A 24,371-nucleotide genomic window follows, 5' to 3' on the forward strand; every position below is an offset into this window, starting at 1 on the left:
GAAGTGCAGTGAGATTCCTGACTGAAATATAGATATTTATATCTGCAAATATTTCTCCTAAATGATACTGTGTTGCAGAGATGTAGAAATAGATGTCTATGTCTACAACACAGTATTTTTTTACAGATGGAGCCATCCATCCATCCATCCATCCATCCATTTTCTAACACCTTTGTACCTTAGAGAGGTCGGGAGGAGTGCTGGTGCCTATCTGCAGCTAACTTACAGACAGAGCAATTTAATGTAATTCACTTTCTCTTCTTTTTAGTGTCAACATTTGTAAAGAGTAAGACCAATCAAATATAAACGTGTTCTCTGTGCAAGAAATATAGTTTATCACCAACTTATATAAAGATTACTAAACAAGACGAAGAAAAGAAAGGGCCTCAATAGACCCTTTTCACATGACGTCACACAACTTCCGTTTTGGCTCGAAGCTGTGTATCCTTAGTTCCGGTGTACATAGTAAGTAATGATAAAGTTGTCTATTTCACAGTGGTGGGAAGTAACGAAGTACAAGTACTTCGTTACTGTACTTAAGTACAATTTTCATGTATCTGTACTTTACTTAAGTAGATTTAATAATGGGTACTTTCTACTTTTACTCCACTACATTTTACAGTAAGTATCTGTACTTTCTACTTCACTACATTTCTACAAAAGTGTCGCGTTACTCGTTACATCCAAGTCGCACTGCTCTCTTTTTGTCCGTTAAAATATGAAGTTCAGGAACTTTAAGGTGGCGCCGTAAAATCCAAGCAATAACGTGACTTAGTGTCTGTTGTCACCCATCGCCTCCCCCTTTACTAGCACGCGGAGCTCCAGACATGCGCAGTGGTTTCCTCTGAGCGGGAGAAGACGTCTAACTAATCGATAATAGCTGCATAAATCATAAGATATGACGACATGTAAAACCAGCAGCGCTTCGCTTTCACAGACGGTGGGACTTTGTCCAACTTTTAGCGTCACTTGGAAGGAAAGCTTAAAGAAAGGTAAGATCTGTGGACGTGATGCTAGCAAAGCTAGCTGTACTGAGACACATGTTGCATCTGCGATGAAAAAAAGTTGTCACTCATGCGCTGAATTATTGTGTGGATTCAGGAACGATCCGATTCTTCTGGACGGATCTTTACTAAGGTTGATGGGACTGAAGCCTCACTGAGAGCCGTTCTTTGTTCTTGTATACACTGCAATAGCTATATATAGCTATATATATATATATATATATATATATATATATATATATATATATATATATATATATATATATATATATATATATACACACACACACACACACATTTATTTAATTGCCGAATAAGTAAAAGTTGAACGTATGAACACAGAGCATGCTCATTGATTGATTTTGTCTCCTGTCATGGTGGCAAACATGCAGTGGGAGGGAGGATGAGAACAGTCATGGTGCTCCTTCTGCTTGTTGCGCCGTTGGACAGTGTTCATAGTGTTGTTGTAATGTTACAATTACAACTGTAATTGTAACATAGCAATTACAGTTAATTGCTATGTTTCATGGTTTAATGGTGCAGACAGTTGTGGTTTCTGACATGGGCAATATGGGCAACCGCCCAGGGCGTTATTTTTATAGGGATGGCAGGCGACCTCTGCGGATTGTAGCACAGCGATGAAAGCAAAACAGAATGAAATGAGTTGTAATTGATACTGGTTAAATATATTTCAGCTCTAAGTATTTATATCTAGGTGTTTTTATGGAAATGTGGATCTTTCAGATCAATCTGAGAACCAATTTTGATAGGTGCACTTCATTTTATTGTGTCATGTAGCGCAGGGCGCTGGTCTTGGTCTCGTGTTCAGTGGTCTTGACTACAACTCTGCTACGTGGCTCCTCGATTGCATGTCTTCCCCCCCACACCTTCGTTCCATCCCCTTTCAGTTGGATTTCTTTCTAAATAAATGTCACTAATGAAGTTCATGCTACGTTAGGACAGGAAATAAGATGTTTCCATCCCTGAAATTATGATGCATAGAATCACATATCTAAGTCTAAACTCTTACAGAGAATAAACACAATAAGAACATGTTTAATCTGTGACATTGTTTATTAAAATGGCACATTTATGATATATTCAAATTAAATACTATCGGCACACTTAATGATATTAGCGATTAGGTTATGTATTCAGCAAGTACTTTTACTTTTAATACTTAAGTATTTTTAAAAGCCAGTACTTTTTTACTTTTACTTAAGTAAAATGTTAATGTGGTACTTTGACTTTTACTTGAGTACATTTTTGCCTGTGTATTTGTACTTTTACTTAAGTACATTTTTTGAGTACTTTCTCCACCACTGCTATTTCATATATATATATATATATATATATATATATATATATATATATAGAGAGAGAGAGAGAGAGAGAGAGAGAGAGAGAGATGTATAAATCTGACAGCATATGTTGATCAGACAGATCACCGGAGCATGGAGTTTACACAGTCTCTAAAACATTTGCCTAAAATAAGATTTGAAGATATATCACGATTTGCAAACCAGTTCTCTCTGACAAAAAAATCTAAATTAGACAAAGGCTACAAATTCTTCACCGAACAATACCTGTTTGACTATGAAGGTAGGTATTTTTGTTTTGCGTAACCGTTAGCTTAGCATTAGTGAATTTTGTTAGCTAGCTAACTACGTGACATAACTGTTCCTTAACCAGAACTTTTTACTGTTTTTGAACTATAACGTTTTAGGCTCTAATCTTGATCAGATTATTAAATTATAGACTGGAGTTGCCACTCATCCCATAAAATAGGGATTTGTTTGTTATAAGCAGAGATGTCCGGTGCCGCCGCTGCTTTGTAATGCCTTTAATCGGACCACTTTTTCGGTAACGAATAATCTAACGAGTTCGTATTTCAAATCCAGTAATCAGATTAAAGTTATTTATCCAAATCATTGCACATTAATATTTTCTTGTGTATTTATTTTTATTCCTTCTTTGCGTCTTTGGGAGAGACTCTGTGACAGTTAGCAGTGACAGAAACATGAACAGTGCATGGAGATGCGCATTTTGTTGCTGGAAAAACAGAAATATCGTCAAGCCCAACTGTTATTTGTGGCTTTTGTCTTGTTTTTTCTAAACTTATAAAAAATAATGATTCACCGGTTGCGTTTTTTGGGGGACTTGTGTTTGAACGTGAAGTTGCTCATTTGAGCTTGGAAATGAGCAGAGATACATAATCAGCCCCAGAATATGTCTATCTATTTAGTTTCAGTCAAACTCTCCCTGTCCATCATCTTAAACCAATCTCCTCCTCAGTTCAACCTTTGTGATTCCATGTTAAAAGCGCTTTATAAATAAACTTTACTTACTTACTTATAAGTGGACATAGATTGTTGATGTTACGATTATAAAATAACTAGCAATTAGTAAGTATTGGCAAAGCTCAATGTAATGTGGGGTCCTCATACCATGAGAGTATATCTGGAAAGTGGCAACTCCAGTAAAGACTATAACTTATTTGTGCAACCACCTTTCTGCTGTTAACTACAAAAATTTGAGCAAGAGAAGAGAGAGTAGTGTTAATGAAATGTTTTTCCCAAACACTGTTGGAACAGTCTCGACTGCAGTTGAGGGAGAGGTGTCAGTGAGAGGACGATGTCACAGGTCAATGAAGAAAAAGGAGGAAGCTCATTACCTTCAGGTTTCTCAGATGAATAATTATCAGATGTTTTGATTAGGGTTAAGTTTTATTTTATTTTGTTTTGCTGCAGTTGCACACTTGGCAGTAGAAAATTGATGACAGCATAACAGGATTAATAATTTTTATGTCCCTATTGGCAGGTTACACTTGATTCTTTTGTGGTGCCTGTGGAACTGAAGTACATGTCATGTTCTTGCACAGCTGGGAAAGCCCTGTGCAATCACATGGTGGGTCTTCTGTTTCAAACTGCTCACTACAGTACAATGGGCTACAAGACCGTACCATTGCCTCTGTCGTGCACCAGTTCACTGCAGACCTGGCACCGTCCAAGGACAAAGGTCAGATATTAATATTTCTTTAACTTTTTAGGTTTTAGGCTAATCACTTGTATTGATTTATTTTTAAATAAATCATTTGTGATTATAGGGAGTTGCACCAGAGGCTACAAATGATATGACAGTGTGTAAACCTGTGGCAAGGGAAAAAACCAGGATTAGGACTAGCGTGAAGTGCACACTGTACAGAGCGTATGCAGGTGAGGGAATGAGTCCCCTGCTATTCAAAGGTGGTAATGCCTTCCTAACATAGATAAGAATGAATAGCATGTATTGCTTTGTATTTCATATTAGCTTACATAATTATTAACATTTTATTATTAACATTTGTAACAGCTTTTTCATTATGGTGTGAAAGGTCACATGACATAATTAAATCTACATAAAAATTTACGTCTCTCACTTGCCAGGTCCTCTTCCAGATCCTCATATTGAAGCCAGCGGGGAGAAACTAAAAGAAATCCGTCCACAACCAGGAATATGCAAGTTGCTTTATGGACTGCAAAACCTTACTTTAGTGGACTCTAAATTTGGTCCTGTGCCATTTGGTTCTGTGCTCTCATATCAGTGTCCTCCTGAAATGAGCAGAGACATAATCAAACATCCAGATGCCCCTGAGTTCCCTCAATTACCTGTTGACGGCTACAGCTTTAGGTTTCCACTAGATTTTGAGCCTAATTATAGGCAACTTTGCCATTTAGAGAGCCTTAAGATATCACGTAAGATCTGTGCTGCTATTGAAGCAGAAACCAGACAGCAATCAGAATGCCAGCTGTGGACAGAGGTACGCAAACCCCGACTTACAGCCAGCAGGTTCCGTGAAGTATGCCATGTGCGTGGTCAGTCTTCTGCCAAGGCCTTGGCAACTCGTATTCTCAGAAGAACTCCCCAGACAGCTGCTATGAAAAGAGGGTTGGATCAGGAACCTGAAATACTGAAGCAATATTCTGATTTGTTTGATGTCTCTGTGATGCAATGTGGGTTTATCATTCATCCTGACGCACCTCACCTTGGAGCTAGCCCTGATGCTAAAGTCTTCAACCCTAAGGAAATGCCTCCATTTGGGTTAGCTGAGGTAAAGAGTTGCAATGTTGACAATGTGGCACAAGTTAATCACCTAGTTACAATTAAAGGCCAGGCTTGCCTTAAGAAGAGTCATAAATACTATTATCAGGTTCAGGGCCAATTGGCTGTAAGCGGACTTCAGTGGTGTGATTTTATTACAGATACCCACACTGACTTCACAGTTGAGAGAATATTTAGGGATGAGGAGCTTATCCTCTCAATGAGACAGAGGCTTGATCATTTCTATCATGACATCTACATGGATGTTTTCTTAAATGGTAAACCTTGAGAAAATGATTGTTATAAAATTGATAGGCCTTTTGTAAATACTCTCCCTATCACAAATGGGCTAAAGTTGTGAACTTGAGGCCATTTGTGTATGCTCCATGTTCATTTTGTAATATAATTATTCTATTAATGTTTGCAATTGATGGCCACAAATCTTCTTTGTTCCACAATAAAAACGTTAATTTGAACATTTTCTCTCATTCAAATACTTCATTGACAGATGTGTAAAATGTACAAGAAAGTGCAATTTAAATGTAAAGGTTGTACATATGTAGCTTCCTCAAGATAAGCTATTTACAATAGATTTGATAGAACTGTACACATCTATTCATTTATTCAATAATAAAAACAAATACAGGTCATATATATGGAGAGATTTTGTTTATAACACAACTGTTTACATTAATGCTCATCCAAGGGCTGTGACTTGCAGGAGAAGAGGCTCTACACAGGTTTGTCGCCTTTTAGATCCAGAGGTCCCTGATAGTTTGAAAGTAGACAGCAGATGACCCACAGCTGATTGACTGAGCCTACCATAGAAAGAGGAACAAGACCATCCCAGATATGGTACTCTTTCACCCTTCGTATGGCTCTTTCAACTAAAATCCTCAGCCGAGCAATAGCCTGGGTCTTCTGGGTGTCCTCCATGCTGAGTTGGGTGGATTTTTTAAGTGGAGGAATGATAAGCGTTGCTCCCACCTCTGACAGAATCTTCTCTATCTGGAAACCCTTGTCGGCCATAACCCCATCTCCAGGCTGAAGTAACGTTAATATCTGTGATTTTCGAGTTATTTCTATGTCGGAGATGGAGCCTGTGTACAGTCTGGATACAAATGTTATAATCCCACAAGGAGCAATGCCAATCAGACCTTTAAAGGTGGTGTGGTTTTTGTAGTTTGAAAAGGTTTCTGACTGTAGTGTGAGTGAGGATGCAGTTTCACAACGGATCTCAGTGCAGTCTATAATCGCACGCACGTGAGGGCAGTACTGTTTAAATTTGTCAGGCATGGTGCGCTGAACTTGCTCTCTTGTCATCCACAATGACAGCGAACCAAGAACCAGGTAAAGGTAACTAGTCCATGTTAAAATGGTGCGGCTAACTGTAGACAAACTGACCTCAAAGATGGTCGACAAAGTCTTCTCCTGAAGTCCAGCTGCAACACGGCAAAGAAACATAAACAGTTCATCAATGAGTGCAAGTTTTCGCTGTGGACTAGGTATTTCTTCTGCAGTCCGCTGTGCCTTGGACCAATACACTAGCCTTGAAGCAGAAGGGTAAACTGACTCCCAAAACACATTGAAGACCTCTTTTGAGGTGAATTTGGTGTAATAACGGAAATCTTCATCTGTCAAACAAAACCTGAAAATCACTGGCTGCTTCTTTTGAAGAGTTAGCTCCTGGATTTCCATTTCAAGTGATAACACTTGGAACTCCAACTCTTTAATTCTCTGTATGGCACCGTGTAGTTCACCTAAGGGAAAGAAAAATAAATGTTAATAGACTTCACACAAACATCTATAATTTTTCACTGTCCTCATTACAGGATACACGTGTGCGTGTGTGTACGTATATATGCATTTTTTGTGTTAAACTCAAAAAACACTATATTTTCTAGACGGTTACAATGTGATTCATTGCCATATAATTTTTCTACAAGACACTTTATGTAATACTAACCCGGAAAAGAATGACAGGCATAGTCATGGTCTTTTGCCATTGGACCTGCAGGCAATTTTTCCTTTGAGGAGTCCTCAGGGTCAGCAATCTTATGTGAGTCATCCTGAACAGCAGCACTGAGAGACTTTTTGGTTCGCCTGTAAACAGACTCATGAGCTTGTGAACTTCTCCCTAGATGTGAAAAATATGTTGAGTCACTTCATGATCATAATACATTTTTGTTTATATTTTTAAAAACTGTTCAACAATGTTCTCCTTCATTTACCCCAATCATTCCAGTGAAATCTAGAAGGCACAGCTCCTTGACTAATCCGTTTTCTTCCACTGGCTGTTGTACTTATATCCTCTGGGGTAAAGTGCTGGCTGCAGACAAAGGTGCTCCCTCTGAGGATTTGAAACATTTTTCCTTCATCTCTCCTGATTGCTCTTACCCAGCGGGCACGTTTTTCCACATCCACAGGAAAGTCATGGAAGCTCAAATAGGGTTGTTTTTGTTTGTTATTTGAACAGCATGGCACACTACAATAGCAACGGTTTGATGATTGTGCCATGCTTGTTTGATAGATGGGTCGTTGCTGAGAAAGATGGAAAAATACAACAAAACAAAAAGAGAAATTATGAATCACATCAGAATATGTGAATGATGCATGTAAATCTTTTAAGTCAATATTTAAAATACTATTCTAAACAACGTTGTTGGAAGCTGCCCTTTATTTTCCATTAATACAGAAAATGAACCTCTAAACGTTACATCACTGACAGGCGGCGGTGTATATGTTTCCTAACTGTGGCTAAAGCTGCTGCTAGCTGGTTTACTCATGATCGGAAGCTGGTTCCTTTGAATACAGTTGGAGAATGGTAAATTGACAATGACTGATAACGGTTATCTAACACGTAAACACTGTTTTATAAAACACAGAAAGTGAACCTCTAAACGTTACAGCGCTGACAGAGAGTATATTTTTCCTAAATGTGGCTAAAGCTGCTGCTAGGTGGTTTACTCTCCGATCGGAGGCTGTTTATTTTATACACAGATAGAGAATGGTGAATTTACAATGATTAGTAACAGCTATCTAACACTTAAATGCTGTTATTATTAAACTTACCTTTTATTATATCCTTAAGATTATGAGAATGCGGGAAGTTTTCAGCTTGGTTCCCAAGGCAAAATCACACCGGAAGTAAAGATACCCAGTTTTGAGTTATGGCGGCCATTGTCTGACGTCACTGTGAAAAGGGTCTATTCAGGGTTTGAATTTGCCATGAGATGATCACGTGACCAGCTGAGCCAATCAGGTGCAGGTGACGACGGTCCGCACAGTTCTATTTACATACAGTATTTGAATGTAGGCCCTTTTACTTTTTAGTCTTGTTGCTGATTGGCTCAGCTGGTCATTGGTCATCTCACGTCACAGATTGACGTCAATGACCGACTGAACCAGAGTCTTTGAATGTAGGCCCTCTGCTATCATTTAGTCACTAATCATTTTCTTTTGCAGGTAACGTGGACAAAACCCATCAAATATAAATGAACCTTTCTCTCTTTAAGAGAGAGAAGTTAAAGATTTATAAACTCTCTACCTTCATAGAATCTATATACAGTATATATATATATATATTTAGAGAGATCTAGATCTACAATATATCTATCTATCTAGAATGTTATGCACTCTAACTGAATATACTGCAGAAAAAATACACTTGTTTGTTGTACATGATGGTAATAATGAAAAAAAATATAGATCTATATATATATTTATAGATCTATATATAAATATATATTATATATATATATATATATATATATATATATATATATATATATATATATATATATATATATATATATATATATATATGGACATATAAACTCTCTCTCTATGAAGGTAGAGAGTTCATATCTATCTATCTATCTATCTATCTATCTATCTATCTATCTATCTATCTATCTATCTATCTATCTATCTATCTCTATGAAGGTAGAGAGTTTATAAATCTTTAACTTCTCTCTCTTAAAGAGAGAAAGGATCATTTATATTTGATGGGTTTTGTCCACGTTACCTGCAAAAGAAAATGATTAGTGACTAAATGATAGCAGAGGGCCTACATTCAAAGACTCTGGTTCAGTCGGTCATTGACGTCAATCTGTGACGTGAGATGACCAATGACCAGCTGAGCCAATCAGCAACAAGACTAAAAAGTAAAAGGACCTACATTCAAATACTGTATGTAAATAGAACTGTGCGGACCGTCGTCACCTGCACCTGATTGGCTCAGCTGGTCACGTGATCATCTCACGGCAAATTCAAACCCTGAATAACACGTCACAGAATGACGTCAATGACCGGCTGAACCAGAGTCTTTGAACGTAGACCCTCTGCTATCATTTAGTCACTAATCATTTTCTTTTGCAGGTAACGTGGACAAAACCCATCAAATATAAATGAACCTTTCTCTCTTTAAGAGAGAGAAGTTAAAGATTTATAAACTCTCTACCTTCATAGAGAGAGAGTTTATATGTCTATATATATATATTATACATATTTATATATACCCCTGTATATATATATATATATATACAAAGACTTAGTCTTTAAAAAAGACTTGATATAAACGTCTGTATGTAGTGGATCCTGTTTTGTTCTAAATACTCTGTTGAGAGAAGGGAATTAGTATGTAGATTACAAGAAAACAAATTAAATGTGCCAGATATTTTGGACAAAAAATTCTACATCTGAATATTTTTGTTCTTTAATGAATTACCTTAAGAAAACGAAATTGATAGAAATTATATAAATTTTTTTTATTTATTTTTATTTGCTTATTTTTGTGGTAGAATATATATGTAGCATCCCGATCCACACTTCTTTCCAGTAGATGGCGGTAATGCACATCAATAAGTTTCTTGCCAATTGCCATAAAAGAAGAAGAAGAAGTTTTTTGTTTTGTTTTTTTCCCGGGAGAGGAGGAGGCGGGCAGAGAAATGAAACCTACATGTCTGAAACTTTTCTTATTCAATGGACGAGCCGTTCAGCAGGTATTAAATCCGTTTTGTTTGGCTCTAATTTTAGAAAGAGTAAAAGTAAACTTAGTTGTTTTAAAGTTAGCTAAAGATCCGCACGGATTGAAAAGATAAGAGGATACTGAACTGTAATGACAGATCCAGAGACTGTAAACACTTTTCGCAACCTGAAAAACTATCCGACTTTGCAAAAATAACTTAGGAGAGTTTTAAAAGTGATCAAGAGGACAAACTGTTTTAGTTTTGCGATTAATTTTCCTGCAAATTGACACAAAACTGTGTATTTCTGAGCTTTGAAACAAGAACTGGGAGTCAGCCACGTTTTTTTCTATCAGAAGGTTTTGTAAGGACACAAATCCCCAAGTTAGCCGATATAAAGTGTTTTGACAACTTAATGAATACCAGATCGAATACATAATATAAACGTAGCAACATCTATAATCTGTTACAGAAGGCAATAAAGTAATCTTCGTAACATGGAGATAAGATATAATTGTAATGTATACAAACTGTTCCTTAGCACTTACAAAGCTGCAAATTGTAGATTTAAAGTGAAATTACTTACATTAACTACAGCAGGAAGGGTTAATTAATTAATCAATTAGTTAGTCTTAAAATCCTGTGAACATATGTTTATCTTCTTCCAGCTTTCTAACTTTTTTTTTTGTCACTCTTAAATGTTTTAGATCACCAAAGTTTTAATATTAGACATAAATAACCCGAGTCCTGTGTGACAAAGTAATTGTCTCCAGAAAGGTTATAAGTTGTTTAAGCCTCACTGTAGCAACAACTGCATCAAGTGTTTGTCATACATGACAATCACTTTTGTTTTATTTTATTATTTTTTTTAGCTGTGGAGGAATTTTGATTTCAATTGAGTCATAGAAAGTTTCTGAACTACAGAATCAAGATTAACATCTAGATGGACTTTACCTTTTATCTGTGAATAAACTCAACTTTCCAAAATGTGATAAATTCACGGGTCAATACTTTTTCACATAGGACTGAATTGGTATGGATCACTGTTTCCCCCCTAAAAATATAAAATTATTATCTAAAACATGCATTTTTACACAAGTTTATCTTTTTCACACATTAAATTTTGTTTGACGATCTGAAACAAAATTTAGTAGATTCATTCTTCTGTATTTTCTATGGTAGGGCAAAGCAAAAAGAGCGTCAGCAGTGCATTCATAAAGCATTCATTTCAAAATTCTTAATGCATTTTATCCTTTCCAGACATGGCCTCAGCTTGCAGCATCCTGTATGAAGAACAGGTCCTGTGTTCAATCTGTCTGGGTGAGTTCAATGAGCCCGTCTCCACTCCGTGTGGACACAACTTCTGCAAGGGCCGCATCACCCAGTCCTGGAACAGTCAGGACAATGCACAGTGTCCACTCTGTAAGAGAAGGTTGGGTAATAAACCAAAGCTCAAGGTCAACACAGAATTCAGAGACGTGGTGGAGCATTTCAACTGCATGAGAGTATAGGATGGACCTAAGATCGTCGCCCAACCAGGAGAGGTCCCCTGTGACGTCTGCACCAAACCGAAGCTCAAAGCCCACAAGACGTGCCTGGTGTGTTTGGCCTCATATTGTGAGCCACATCTGGAGTCCCACCAGAACCTGAAGAAGCACAAGCTGATCGATCCTGTGTCCAACCTGGAGGACAGGGTGTGCAAGAAGCACGACAAGATGCTGGAGCTCTTCTGCCGCACGGATCAGCAGTTTGTTTGCATAATGTGTTTGAACGACGACAACACGGGCCACGAGGCGCGCCTTCAAAGAAAGGAGAGGCATGTACGAGAACGTGACCTCTGAGATGAAAAAGTCAGAGAACTCCAAATCAGAGAGTGTTAAAAATATCAGACACTTTGCAGAACAGAGCAGGGAAACTACAGTGGATGAGATCAGAGAAACTCTACAAATTTTAACCGCTTTCGTTGCCTCTGCACAAAAATATCAGGGTGAGCTGGTTGAAGCGATTGAGCAGAAGCAGAAAGACATAGAGAAACAAGCTGAAGATCAGAGAACTCTGCTGGAGCAAGGCATTTCTGATGTGAGAAGACTAAGATGTGACATCGAACAATTTATGCAGTCAGAAGACTACATCAACCTGCTGCAGAACTTCCCATTCAATGTAACGTCTGACAATACTCATCTGACGGACCAGCCTACTGACTCCATTTTGCAAATGACACAAGACATTCCTGACATTGGTCAGCATGGTCATATAGAGATGGTGAAAAAGTCAATCGGTCAGATTGAAGAAACACTCACAAATGAGATGGAGATGCTGATCCAAAAGGTTAGGTCGTCTGATTCTTGTGATGCACCTACACAGTCACACGCAGTCGAAAATATGACGGATAACAATTTTCTACCCGAGCTGTGGAGTCAGCCTCAGGACGAGCTGATGAAGATCCAGCAATGCAATGCAGTGGACCTGACTCTGGACCCCTACACAGCCAGCAATTGGCTCAAGGTGTCTGATGATGGGAAGCGACTGACCTTTCGTGGACGTCAGCAGATCTTCTCCTCGTTCTTTGGCAGGCCATTTAAGTACCTTCTTTACATACTGGCAAAGGAGGGGTTTTCGTCAGGCAGGTTCTACTATGAAGTCCAGGTCGGCAGCTGTAACAGATGGCTCTTAGGAGTGGTCAAAGAGTTTATTAACAGAGAGATTTACTCCATTCCTACCACTGAGGATGGGGCGTGGATATTAAACACACCGAGCAACATGTTTCTGAACCAAATTCAGACCGTCGGGGTGTTTGTTGACTACGAGGAGGGTAAAGTCTCTTTCTACAATGTGGAAGCCAGGTCTGAGATATGCACATTTATAGGAGGTTCATTCAAGGAGACAACACCTCTTAGATCATTTCTTTCCTCAGTGGCAGGTATTTCATCCATTCACAGACCAAAAATATACCCTGTATTTGGAATATATGATTATTATTATGGGGCTAGTCTTGTTATCACCCCTGTATGCAAACCTTAAGCTACAGTAAGAGGTAAGGGAAAACCTGTCTGACTATAAAGTTCAGAATAATGTGAATCATTCTCTTATTTTTGCCAGATGGCCTATCAGTCTGAAAATGAGTCGCTGTTTGTTGTGCATTTTCTGCAATACTCAAATCTGACCACTAAGTGGCACTAATGTTTAATAAATATTCAACTCCATTACTAAGGCATCAGTTCATCGGGTCCCTCACAGCTTAGGAACAAATACCAAATATCTGCAGATAAAGAATAGATGAAGATCACAAGCTTTTTATTTAACCAGACTAATATTACAGATATTTTTTCTCCACACTACAGCCACAAACCTTAATGCATTTTTTTGGAGATTTCAGGTGCTGGATTAAAACAAAGTGTGACATGGATTTCTTATTGGGACAGAGCTACCTCTTTCTGTGCAAATACATGTTTACATGCTTGCTGTTATTTGCAGATTTTTTCTGCACACTTTTTATTTCTAAAAACATTTCTGCTGTTATTTGCACCTTTTTTTTTCCTCTCGCTTTTTGTAGTTTGTCTGTTTTTTTATGCACCATTACACACGTTTTGTACATTTTTAATGACCTTATGCAGTTGCACATTTGTTTTAATCTGAGCATGCTGATTTTGACCCATTTAATCCCACCGGCAACAATTGTTGCCAGACATTTTTTCTAACTTCTGGAAGCTCTAGAACAATTGTTTTGACTTTTGGCAGCTAATTGAAGTTTTAGAATAAAATAATAATGTGTCTACTCTAAGCAACATCAACTTCATGCGTCTAGTGTGAAAGGTCACATGACCAGACCTCTTTACTTCCTGCCTGTAACGCTGGAGGTATAAATGTCAGTCACAAACATGTACAAGAGGAAGTCAGTAAAATATTTAAATAAACAAATATAAATTAAATATTTTGAACATATGTTCTTTAAAGTGTCTTCTACTGATGTATAAAGAAAATTGTATCCCTTCATTCATCTTTTGATCATAAGCAGAGCAAATATAAGCATGGCAGCAATTGTTGGCGCTAGCATAATACATAGAAAGCACTATGCTATGTGTCCATAGCTTTTTATTCTGTTTATTCTACATGCCTTGCTGTTCCACACAGCTTAAAACTGTCAGATGAAATATCTTTCATCTTGCTGATGAATTTCCCCACAGTGGGACAATGAATTATATTTCTACTGTATTCTAAATGAGGCCTACAATGGGATAGTTTGCCTGATTTATGTATTTTACAATTGTTTATTAAATTGCTTTTATTAAAATTTTACTTAAGCAAGTCAAATTCTCTCCTTTTATCCTGATATTCTTACTCATAAAGAGAATATTTTACTGATCCCATTCTTGTATCCATGACTGAGATCACTATTTTAGATTGGAATACTTAAATCGTGACAGAAATGAAAGATGCACATCCAGCAGACAGAAGTTCCCACTTCTGGTTAAATTAGTGGACACGGATTTAGAAAATTGCAGCGGCCCACCTCCACTGATGTGTTTTTCTCAAGGGGAACTTAAGCCAGTGGGTTATTTTTACCTCAGCTTTCTGACTGACTGGCGCCGAGGGAACTGGGACACTGTAAATGTTTGACTCTGTGTCTCTCTGACGAAGGTCAACGTCTGGTTTACGTTAGGATGATGGATAATTGTGTGGATTAGAGACATAATCCCAAAATAAGCCCAATTTGCTCTTCAAATACTCTGAATCGGGCAAACACATGCAACATCTGATGTGTAGCTTTGGAGCATCAGTCTGACATACTTAGTTAAAGTCAGTTAAATACATTTTTGGAGAGAAAATGAAAGCAGTTTAATGGATGATTTTGGATCTGACAAAAAAAAACAAATCCTTAAACTTTTCTCAGTCTAAAGTGATTGCATGAGACATTTCTGAATTTCTGAATATGTGACAGAGATGAAAACATTCATCTGAGGCTGAAGGTTAATGTTAATGCCACTGGTATTGCTTTCTGGGCATGATGTCACAAATAATATCCATCACCAATGAACCGTGATGTCTGCTTTTGTAAAGGCCATCTCTTCTGATGCTGTTTGTACCACTAGAAGATGTTTTAACAGCAGAGATTATTAGTTGAGATTATATTAATTTAGCAGTTAATGATGAGATTTTTTGTTTTTGTTGGCTTTGGAGCCAAGTCAGATCATAATTATAAAGCTGACAGAAGCTTTGTAAAAATCCATCATTGCTCTCATATTTCCCTAAAAGTTAGGTTTTGCGCTAATCTGTCTGTTTTAAGAGCTGTCATTTTTAAATTTAGATTATAGTGGCGAGCACGACACCCAGTGGGACCACTGGTTGGAGTGGGAGCTCGTGCGTCAAGAGGGGTTCGTGTCCGAGGCGCGCGCTCCATCTTCCTGACGTCACGGGAGTGCCAGAGCAGGAAAGCAACGGGGAACAGTGATGGGAATTCCACCTCTTTTCCGGGATCCGTGTTATTTGGCTAGGTTCAACATGAACGAAACTTAAAAAAAATTTTTTTTAGTCCTGAACAACTCATTAAAATCAGGGTTTGACACTAAAATAATGCAATAAAACATCAATGCAAAACAGCTGATTATTTAAAAATTGATACTCAGCTATGTATCACAATAATTGTACCTATTATTTGATAAATTTGACAGCATCAAATATGTTTACGTACAAATGCAGGCACAATTTCTGCTTCCTCTATCATCTGGATTCATACCGTTCTCCACTGTATGAATGCAAAGCCTTCCCAAAATGAGCCAGCAATTAGAGCTGGCTCAGCGATGGGCGGCGCATCACTAGCGGGGAAGTCACCAGTGGGAAGAGCTGGCAAAGACGGAAAAGAGGGAACGATAGGCTGGAGACACAGACGGAGACAGGGAGACAGACACGGAAAACAGGGAGACAGCCCTTAAAGACAGCTTCAGATCTTACCTGGGATTCAGTTGCGCTCCGAGGCGACACTTTGATGGCTGACAGCGGCAGAAAAACTGAAGATCTGTGACTGGCCTTTTTTTTTCTTCTTTCGCAACGAGCGGGTCAACACAGCCGCAGTGAGTACTGAAACTTAGCGGGCAGTCTGAAGCGGTGTGCGTATCCACGGGCACGTTTCATTACACAACCCGACAGGTGTGTTTGCGTGTGGGGTTGTTTGTAAGTCATGCCGCCTCCTTCTCGCTCAGAATAACAGGGACGTCGGGATAAATTTAATGAAAAATTGATGGCCGCAGCGGTTTCGGGTCAGCTGAGAGGAGAGGCTCTTTGACAGACAGTGTGTGGAGTCATTCAGCTAAATATTGTACATGCAGCTACAGGCTTCCCCCGGCACAACAAGCTAATGACACCTCGTCTTGTCTCTCCATGCCTCTAAAGGCGATTATCTGCTGGCTGCACATGAAGCTGCTGACAGACTGAGAGCTACATTTGCACCACCTATGAGTCACTTATCAATAACTATAAGTTGCTTCTCCTGTCGGGACCTTATCAGCGGAGATGTTGCACATCAAGCAACTTCAAGTAGTGATTGTATTTTCAAATCAACTTGTGCAAAACCTAAAATCTGATATGATTGTGTTGATCTGGGCAGGGGGACGGTGGTGGTGGTGGAGGGAGCCATGGTTTCCTACTGGTTCCGCCCGCCCACAGCTTCATTTCGTGGCACCACCCCTGCAACATCCAGTCAGGGAACTGAGCTGCTTCCTTCCACTGAAGTTTCTGTAAACACTGGACAGATTTACAGCGCCTTGCACAAGACCGTCACACCCCTTTAACTTTCCCACGTTTTTGTTTGCAAACTTTAATGCATCTGAGTGGGATTGTGAAGGGAGGTGAGGATGGTTTTCCACAATGTGCATGCGGTTGTGCTGAATCCACCCAAGTCAATACTTTGTAGAACTCCACAACTCCCCGTGTGTTTTTCTAGCAGGCGTTTTCTAGAAAGTTGTTGGAGCAGAGACGCGTCCAGAACCTGCTGGACATCAAACTGCTGTGATGCAGAGCCAACTGTCGCTGCAGGTCTTTCCATGTTTCTTCATTCTTCTTTGTAAAGAGATTGAGCTCAGTCGGGTGCAGAGAGATGCTTGTTTTCCTTCCCTTTAAAAATGATGCACAACAAAAATAATTACGAGGCGAATTTATTAGTTTGTACCTGTAGCCTGATTAAGTGCAGAACGTCCGCGCATCCTTAAAAAGTCTTAAATGTATTTATCTAAAATTGAGGCGAATTTCTTACATTTACTTTTAAAAAGGTAAGTTGGCATTTAATAAGTTAATCATAGGACTATTTAATCTTGTAAATTGTAAGTATTTTTATTTCTTGCGGGAGTTTGAGGAGCATTCTGCTGATGCTACCGCTAACTACACTTTTTAGCTAGCTAGCAGGCTAGCTTTTTGCTAGGCTATCGCCAGTTGGCTGGACACAGTTCGTATGTTTCTGTGGAGATATAGGTCTTAAATTCAATTCATAATGGTCTTAAAAAGTTTTAAATTGGAGTTGGTGAAACGCACAGAAACTCTGAAGTGAAAAAGTTTATTTTGCAGAGTACTGTAAATGTCCACACTACCCACAAACTTCAATAGTTAACTTATGCAACATCTGAGGAGAAGTCCCACATCAAAGGTTATTGAAATCCCTCCAGGCCTTCATGGTTTTACATTAACATGATGGACCTGAAGTAGAGAGAATCTTCTTCAAACAGTGTCTAAAAATATATTTTTACTAGTCAGGCAGACGGCTTGAGGTCCCTTCAATCAGTCGGGAAACACTTGTTCATATTAGTTAATTTTTTCCCTTGATGTGATGAGAATTGCTCCGAAAAAGTCTGGGTCACCTTCACCTCTTGGTTTCCTCCTGTTTAACCTGGCAAGTTGACTGTGCAAACACATTCCTATCCCTATAATAGGCCTGGAGGAGTTCGGCTCTCCCTCTTGCTCTCGCCTGGATTAGTTTTGCACTTCCCTGCTTTTGTGTTAATTATCAAGTCTCAGCAGTACGTTTGCTTTTTTTTCCCTTTTTGCTCAGGAAAACAGCAGCCAGGATTAGATAAGCAGAATGTGGATCTGTGCATAGATATAAAAAGGTGACGTATCGTGTGAACCTTTGATTATACGGGTGTTTTGCTTGCATCATGAGTTCACTTCCTGTTGTCCACAGTAGCCTGGAACTGATCCTATCTGTTCGTTATCGGTGCTGTGGTTATACCTCCTACTGCAGACAGAGCTGTGCAGACTGAAGAGAAAAACCTAACACAGACTGTTGGACGTATGTGAAAAGAGTTTATAACTTACTTAAATCAACACAATTTTCACAATTTCATCAATTAAAACAAACCGACCAGGAGTGTTTGATGCCTTTAAACTTTAAAATTATGGCTCTAAAATATATGAGCAAGTTTAGGCAAGTAGTTATTTTCTGGTAACTATTTTTCCTATCTTACTTAGATTGTCTTTCCTACTGTGAGGAGGGGTAGAGAGAAAATAATCATATTTACTTCCAGAAACAGGAAGTCGTGATTTACTAAAATGTTTTTAGATACTCTGATAGACTTTAAGAGGTTTATTATACTTTTTAATTGTTAATTTCAAAAGAATTGTTGAGGGGGTCAATAATTGAGGCAGTTGGGGATTTATTAGATACATTTATGCTGTCATTTAAAGCCAATTTTTGTTTTTGTTTTTGTAACTTTGAGTGAACTAAAATTAGATTTAGAGTTTTTCAACATTTTTCAGTTTAGGATTATGCTGCTGCATTAAAATATGAATTTACTTTTAGACTTTTGTCACCCAGATACTGGAGAATGCTATTCATAACTCGGTCCAAGTTCGAAAAGTTTGGATTTTGGTGCATAACTCAGCAGCAAACTGTCATAATGATTTGCCTTCAGTGTTGTGCCCTTACACAGAGACAGGGCCTGGAATGACACCCAATCACAAACGCTTACAGCCAAACAGCAAAATCTCTCTTCACTTCACTTCAATTTACAGCTGTGCTAAATAAATCCCAGTCTGCTCAAACACTGACATGGTGGGAATCTGCACTGGGGCTCATTTTGTGAAGACAATGGATGAATGAAGTAGATTGGAGTATCCGACAATTAATACAGATTTTTTTAAGCACTTAAAAAAATAATCTGGTTGGTGCTTAAAGAATTTTGGGAAAGTTTGGGAAGCTGAAATACCTAAGGGCAATGCTACTTGCCACATTTGGTTTGTTTGGTGAAACATAAATTGCAGACCCAACCCGGGTTGACTGTTATTTACAAAGCAACTGATCCAACTGTGCAATTTATCTTTCTCTGTATCCCATTTTCCCCCCAGTGCAACACTCTGATTAATTGAAAAAGCTTCATCTGTCAACATCTGCTGTTTTTGGCAATGAACCAGTTTAGCTTTATTTTCTTAATGACTAGAAAACATCTTAATGCACTCCTGACCCGTTTACTGCGACGTTAAACAAGTATAAACAAAAATAATACTGACATGGTTATTTAATTTGCAGATATTTATCGCAGTCACAGTAGCTCTTTGTGATGCTGATTTTGCTCATATTGATGTTAAGATGATATATTATTAGTCTGAATATAACTAGTGCTGGAAAATGTGACTTTTTCCACATTTTTCAAGGCTGAGTAGGAATCCTGGTGTTACTGTTTGGATCAGCATTTTTACAAAAATTGCATAAGTTGGGAGTTTTTCCAGTCACACTTTTTAGTTTGTCTGATTAAACAAGATGCTCCTTCTGTTGCTTCTTAATTTGCACAACTGCTTGGTTTTTGCCCAGAAATGTCCCATGCGAGGAGGCCAAGCGAGCCGACCGTCTGGGTTGGTTTTGAAGAAACTGTTGAAAACCAGACAGAAGCAGTGCCTTCTGGGGGAGCGAATAACTTCCTCTGGTTTCACGTTGGGTTGCATTTATTTAAAGCTGCAAAAACACTGGAAACCACAGAGGAGCAGAGATTGTCCTCCTTAAAGCAGACAGTTGATCCAGATCTATCATTACACGAATATTTCATTTCATTAACTCTGAGTCGTTACCGGAGAGACACATTTTATCTAACATAGAAAAATAAGGCAACAACCTTGCATGTTATTTTTTTGTTCTTTTCCTGAATCAACTCCGTTGTTCATCTGTGGTTCCACTGATGCAGATCTAGTATGAAGTATAACAAGATTGAGTGTTAACAAACTGAATTTACATTAGGAAGCATGAGGGTTTCATTATTTCCCGAAAAGTAGGTTTTATGTTATGGGTTTTTACTCAACAGTGGAGCAAAAAGGACGTTAACATGGCGTCACATTTTCTTTAGCAGTCGTACGCTACAAAATTTATTAATCATGACAAATAACTTGTTTTTTGATTTTGTTGAGTTGTATCTATTCAAAAGCAAAACAGGAATCATAAGACGGAAAGCATGAAAATCACTTTTTTGATCTACTTTGAAACTGTTTTTAGGAGAATATCATACAGATTTTTTTTAGTTTAGGGGTTTTATTTTGGCCTATTAGCACTGTTTAATACATAATACATAATCAAAACAGTTTACTAATTAGTGGATTAATTTCTTGTGTGCTTGTTTCAGTTGGCAGTGATGGTGATTTTTAGTTTTTGTTCATTATGCTGCTGCGGCTGAAACAGTCAGAGATGTGAGCAGTTGAGGGGAAACCTTTGTCTTTTCTCAGTGAATAGAACTAAATAGCAGCTGACTTTGTTAGGAAAATGATACCTCTTTTGAAAATATATTTTATAGCAGTTGCATATTCTTTGTGTTTGGTTAAGTATTTTGTGTTGATCCAGCTCTATGTGTTGGTTCATTGTCCCACTGACTGATGCAGGGATGATATTTTGTTCCCCTCTGAATTAGTGAGCTCACATTAAAGGTGGCGTCGTCCTAAATTTCCCATTGTCAGATTATGATTCTGCAATAAAGTATTATGCTTTTTATACATATCTACCGGGGGCGCAGTGAAAACAGAAAACAACTGTACTGTCAGCACTATTGTTGTCGTTGTTGCAGAAAAGGAAACAGTGAAAGTTGAAAGAGCAGAGACTGGTGAGTGGCAGGTAATCTCCTTAAATCATCAGACAGATTACGCTCAGAACAAGCACAGCTTCCTCCGCCAGCGAGGCGAGTTGGGATGACTCGGTCAGATGTACAGCACCAGCGAGTCCTTTCAAGCCACTTCAGATCTCACCAGGCTGACAGGAGAGCAGAAATGTCCAACATGAATAAAATGTGTCTTCATTGAGCGCTGATCCCCAGGCGAGGCACAAACTTTGACAAAATTGTTTAGGCTGAGCCGTGTCCGTTTCTGTGTCACATTGTTGCCCCGCGATAGATGCATGCGTGGTTGTCACACAAGTAGGACATGCTGAGCACATTCAGGGATGCTGCCGGGGAAAGGGAGAGGTTGTGAAGGGAGGAAACGGAAGAATCAAGAAGAAGAACTTCTTCCTTGGGAAGAGGAACGGAAATGGAGATGTCACAAAGAATGGGGAAAAAAAAGTAATATTTTCTCAGGATAACAAACCATGTTTAGCACTGACTACATGTTCAATTTGTTTAATTAAATGCTTCCTTAAATCCTCTTTAATCAGGTTTTAGTCTTAACAGTAAGCACTTGTGTAGTTATAGTGACAGACGCTTAATAAAGCTGATTCAGGCCACAGTTAACAGATTTATAACTGTATACTCTCTATTTCTTAGTGTTTTCCACATAACAATTAGATGAAACTTGAAACCAAAAGTTTAAAACAGAAATTTAATTCATGATCTAAATGCTCTTAATTAAAACAGAAAAGCAATATACACTACTGTTGCTGAAGTATTGCAACGTTGATTATTACAGTTTAATGTTTTGATTTTGATACATCGACTAATGATAAAAAAAAATCATTCTGCTCAGATAAACATAAATCTAAAATAATATTAGCAGATTAATTACGTATACATACGAAAACCAGCATGTTTTCAGACTCTCCCCTGCTGCTTTTTCTGCTTGGCAAGCAAACAAACCATTTTTTAAAATCTTATCTTACAAGAGCAGCAGTTAAATATCCTACCAGATTTACCCCAGAGGATGTTTCATATCCACAAAAAGTCGGTGGTTGAGGTGCAACTCTCTAAAGGACAAAATCTAATTGTGGGGTTTGAAATTAATTGGGGTAACTGGCTGTCATCATTCCAGCCTGGGAAAAAAAATGGTTCCAATTCATCATTAAAGCCCCCAGATTGAAATGACCTTAGAGAGTGAACATAAAATGTCCTCCAGCTTTAGTAGCGGATCTCGTGATTCAAGTATTTTCTGTATCTTTTTACCTTTGACCCCTTTATTGATCACCTGTTTAGAAAAGATCAAGGAAACACTGCAGATAACCGCAGGCTCAGTCAGCATCTAAAACCACCAGATAGAAATCCACCCTCCTGTGTTGCACACTGGTGGGTTCTTCATGTGACCCTCATACTGGATAACCTGAAAACACATCAAGGCCGGCGTGTGTTGTGCTTTCCACGAGGTCAGTGAGAATAAAAAGACGATTGTGTGCCTTGTATAATCATGTGATAAATAAGTGACTAGCATGTGTGGGGGGTGTTTGTTCAGTAAATGCTTCAGTAGAACCAAACCCTTAGTTAAAGGCGGGTGTTTATCGTATCATTTATTGTGATACATTTATTAGAAGAAGTTTGATTTAATGTTTTCATAATAAATTCCAATTATAAGGATGTTTATAAAAACCCAACACTGTCCATATTGTCGGGATTGTTATTTTTCCTGTTTTCTTTTTGCGTCAATAAATGGTAATAAATTTTAAAATATGATTAAATGCAGTTGCTGTGTGCAGGTCAGTGATACAAATCACACGTCTTTATGTGACTGGAGTCTTCAAGAAGCTTATTACAAATGGGTTTGTTTCTCAAGAGAATTATGATTGCTGTCATACGGTCACAGCCATGCAGTTACAGAAAAAGTAATACATACTACTTACCACTTTCATCATTATCTTAAGCACCACAGAATGTCATGATAAAACTTTAGGTCCACATCGCCCAAGGCTAATTGTAGTCAATGGAAAGGTGAGAGATATTCATCCACCAACCCGCCTGTCAAGTTGGACAGATGGATCGCACTTTTTATTTATACTTTTCATGAATAGAAGTCTGTACATGTCCCCTAATATCATGTATTTTATATACTTTAGTTGTCTGTAAGCTAGTTGATTTGTCTGTGCACATTTATTCCTAACTGTAGATGTAAAAGTAAAATCCCTGTGTGTGTATGTGTGTGTGCTGGAGGCAGGGTCCTGGCCTGTTTCTTTCCAGGTGTGTGTTTTTTGGCCTGAGGGAAGATGCAGCAGATGGTCCCTGTTTACGTGGCGTCCCAGTGTGAGGGTGTGTTTGGCTTCAATGTCTCTCTGCCCACAGACCTAGATTAAAAAAATCAAAAAAATCACAGGATTCTGACTTTAAAAGGTGAGAAAAGGGGCAGGAAAATTCAAAGGCTTCAGCCGATGGAAGTGTTTACACACTTACAAGAGGCCACATTCTCCTGTCATTTAAATATGCAGAGGCTTGCCTTCCCGTAAGGGGAGAATCTGGATCAGATGACCGGTTCATGTGTCCAACGGTTCATTTGAGAGTGACATCATTGTCTCCAAGGATACACAACGGGCTTGAGTGTTGACTCATTTTAAGAGAGAAAATTTCAAAATGCTCCTTCACTGTTGACATAGGCTCATTTCAACCCTGTAGCCGGCACAAGTTGGACACTTCAGGAGCCCTGGGAAATTAGAGCGCCAGATTATCAGGCTTGGATTTTTATGTCACAAAGCATTATCAGAAAACATGTCAGCCGAGGCAAAAAACTTTGATTCAAAGGGCAACAAAAAGCTAATCTCATCACCCAGAGGGGTGCTGCAGAAATGACACGTCTCATTATTTTCACTGCTATGGAAATTAGGAGGATTATGATTGACTTAATCGGTTTCTTTTTAGGTTATTCGGTTCATCCAACACACATGAGCTATTTCCAGGCTGTCATGACAAAATGTAAATTTCTTGGTGTTTGAGACATTAGTATAACAATTAATATTTTTGGCATCGGCATGTAATTGATGCAACATTGCATATGATTAACAGAAAAATAGCAAATTGAAACTATTCATTCATATTTAAATTTACGCTTTGTTATATTTTTAGTGCGTATTTGGCAAATTTTGTTCAGGGGAGGCACTCACCTATTTTAAGGTGCATTTTCGTTGATCAAGCTCAATACTACCGAATTCTTCACCACAGATCGACAGTTTGGTGGT

At 38.4% G+C, this 24,371-nt stretch overlaps 3 protein-coding genes and 1 pseudogene across 13 annotated transcripts in view; 3 read left to right on the forward strand and 1 right to left on the reverse strand.

Annotated features, from left to right (window-relative positions):
• Positions 1-3,389: 3,389 nt before the first annotated feature.
• Positions 3,390-5,560, forward strand: LOC116736978 (uncharacterized). The gene is made up of 3 exons (XM_032589893.1): positions 3,390-4,022; positions 4,111-4,219; positions 4,430-5,560. The coding sequence occupies exons 1-3, from the start codon at positions 3,867-3,869 to the stop codon at positions 5,371-5,373; spliced, it is 1,209 nt and encodes a 402-aa protein (XP_032445784.1). The 5' UTR covers positions 3,390-3,866; the 3' UTR covers positions 5,374-5,560.
• Positions 5,474-7,998, reverse strand: LOC116736977 (uncharacterized). Its single transcript, XM_032589892.1, has 3 exons — positions 7,316-7,998; positions 7,051-7,221; positions 5,474-6,844 (listed from the first exon to the last, which is right to left on the reverse strand). The coding sequence occupies exons 1-3, from the start codon at positions 7,599-7,601 to the stop codon at positions 5,817-5,819; spliced, it is 1,485 nt and encodes a 494-aa protein (XP_032445783.1). The 5' UTR covers positions 7,602-7,998; the 3' UTR covers positions 5,474-5,816.
• A 1,996-nt stretch (positions 7,999-9,994) lies between these two features.
• LOC116736433 (E3 ubiquitin-protein ligase TRIM39-like) lies at positions 9,995-14,362 on the forward strand (annotated as a pseudogene).
• A 1,501-nt stretch (positions 14,363-15,863) lies between these two features.
• Positions 15,864-24,371, forward strand: part of LOC116736610 (ELKS/Rab6-interacting/CAST family member 1-like) — a 124,942-nt gene continuing 116,434 nt past the window's right edge. For 6 of the 11 annotated variants that reach the window (XR_004342627.1, XM_032589176.1, XM_032589178.1 and 3 more), the window contains exon 1: positions 15,866-16,119. The gene's annotated coding sequence lies outside the window, so the exon portion shown is untranslated. Of the gene's footprint in view, positions 16,120-24,371 lie in introns of all 11 variants that reach the window. The other 5 variants (XM_032589173.1, XM_032589174.1, XM_032589180.1 and 2 more) reach the window with 3 other exon arrangements.

The sequence above is a fragment of the Xiphophorus hellerii genome, chromosome 17 (assembly GCF_003331165.1).
Source record: "Xiphophorus hellerii strain 12219 chromosome 17, Xiphophorus_hellerii-4.1, whole genome shotgun sequence".
Taxonomy (NCBI): domain Eukaryota; kingdom Metazoa; phylum Chordata; class Actinopteri; order Cyprinodontiformes; family Poeciliidae; genus Xiphophorus; species Xiphophorus hellerii.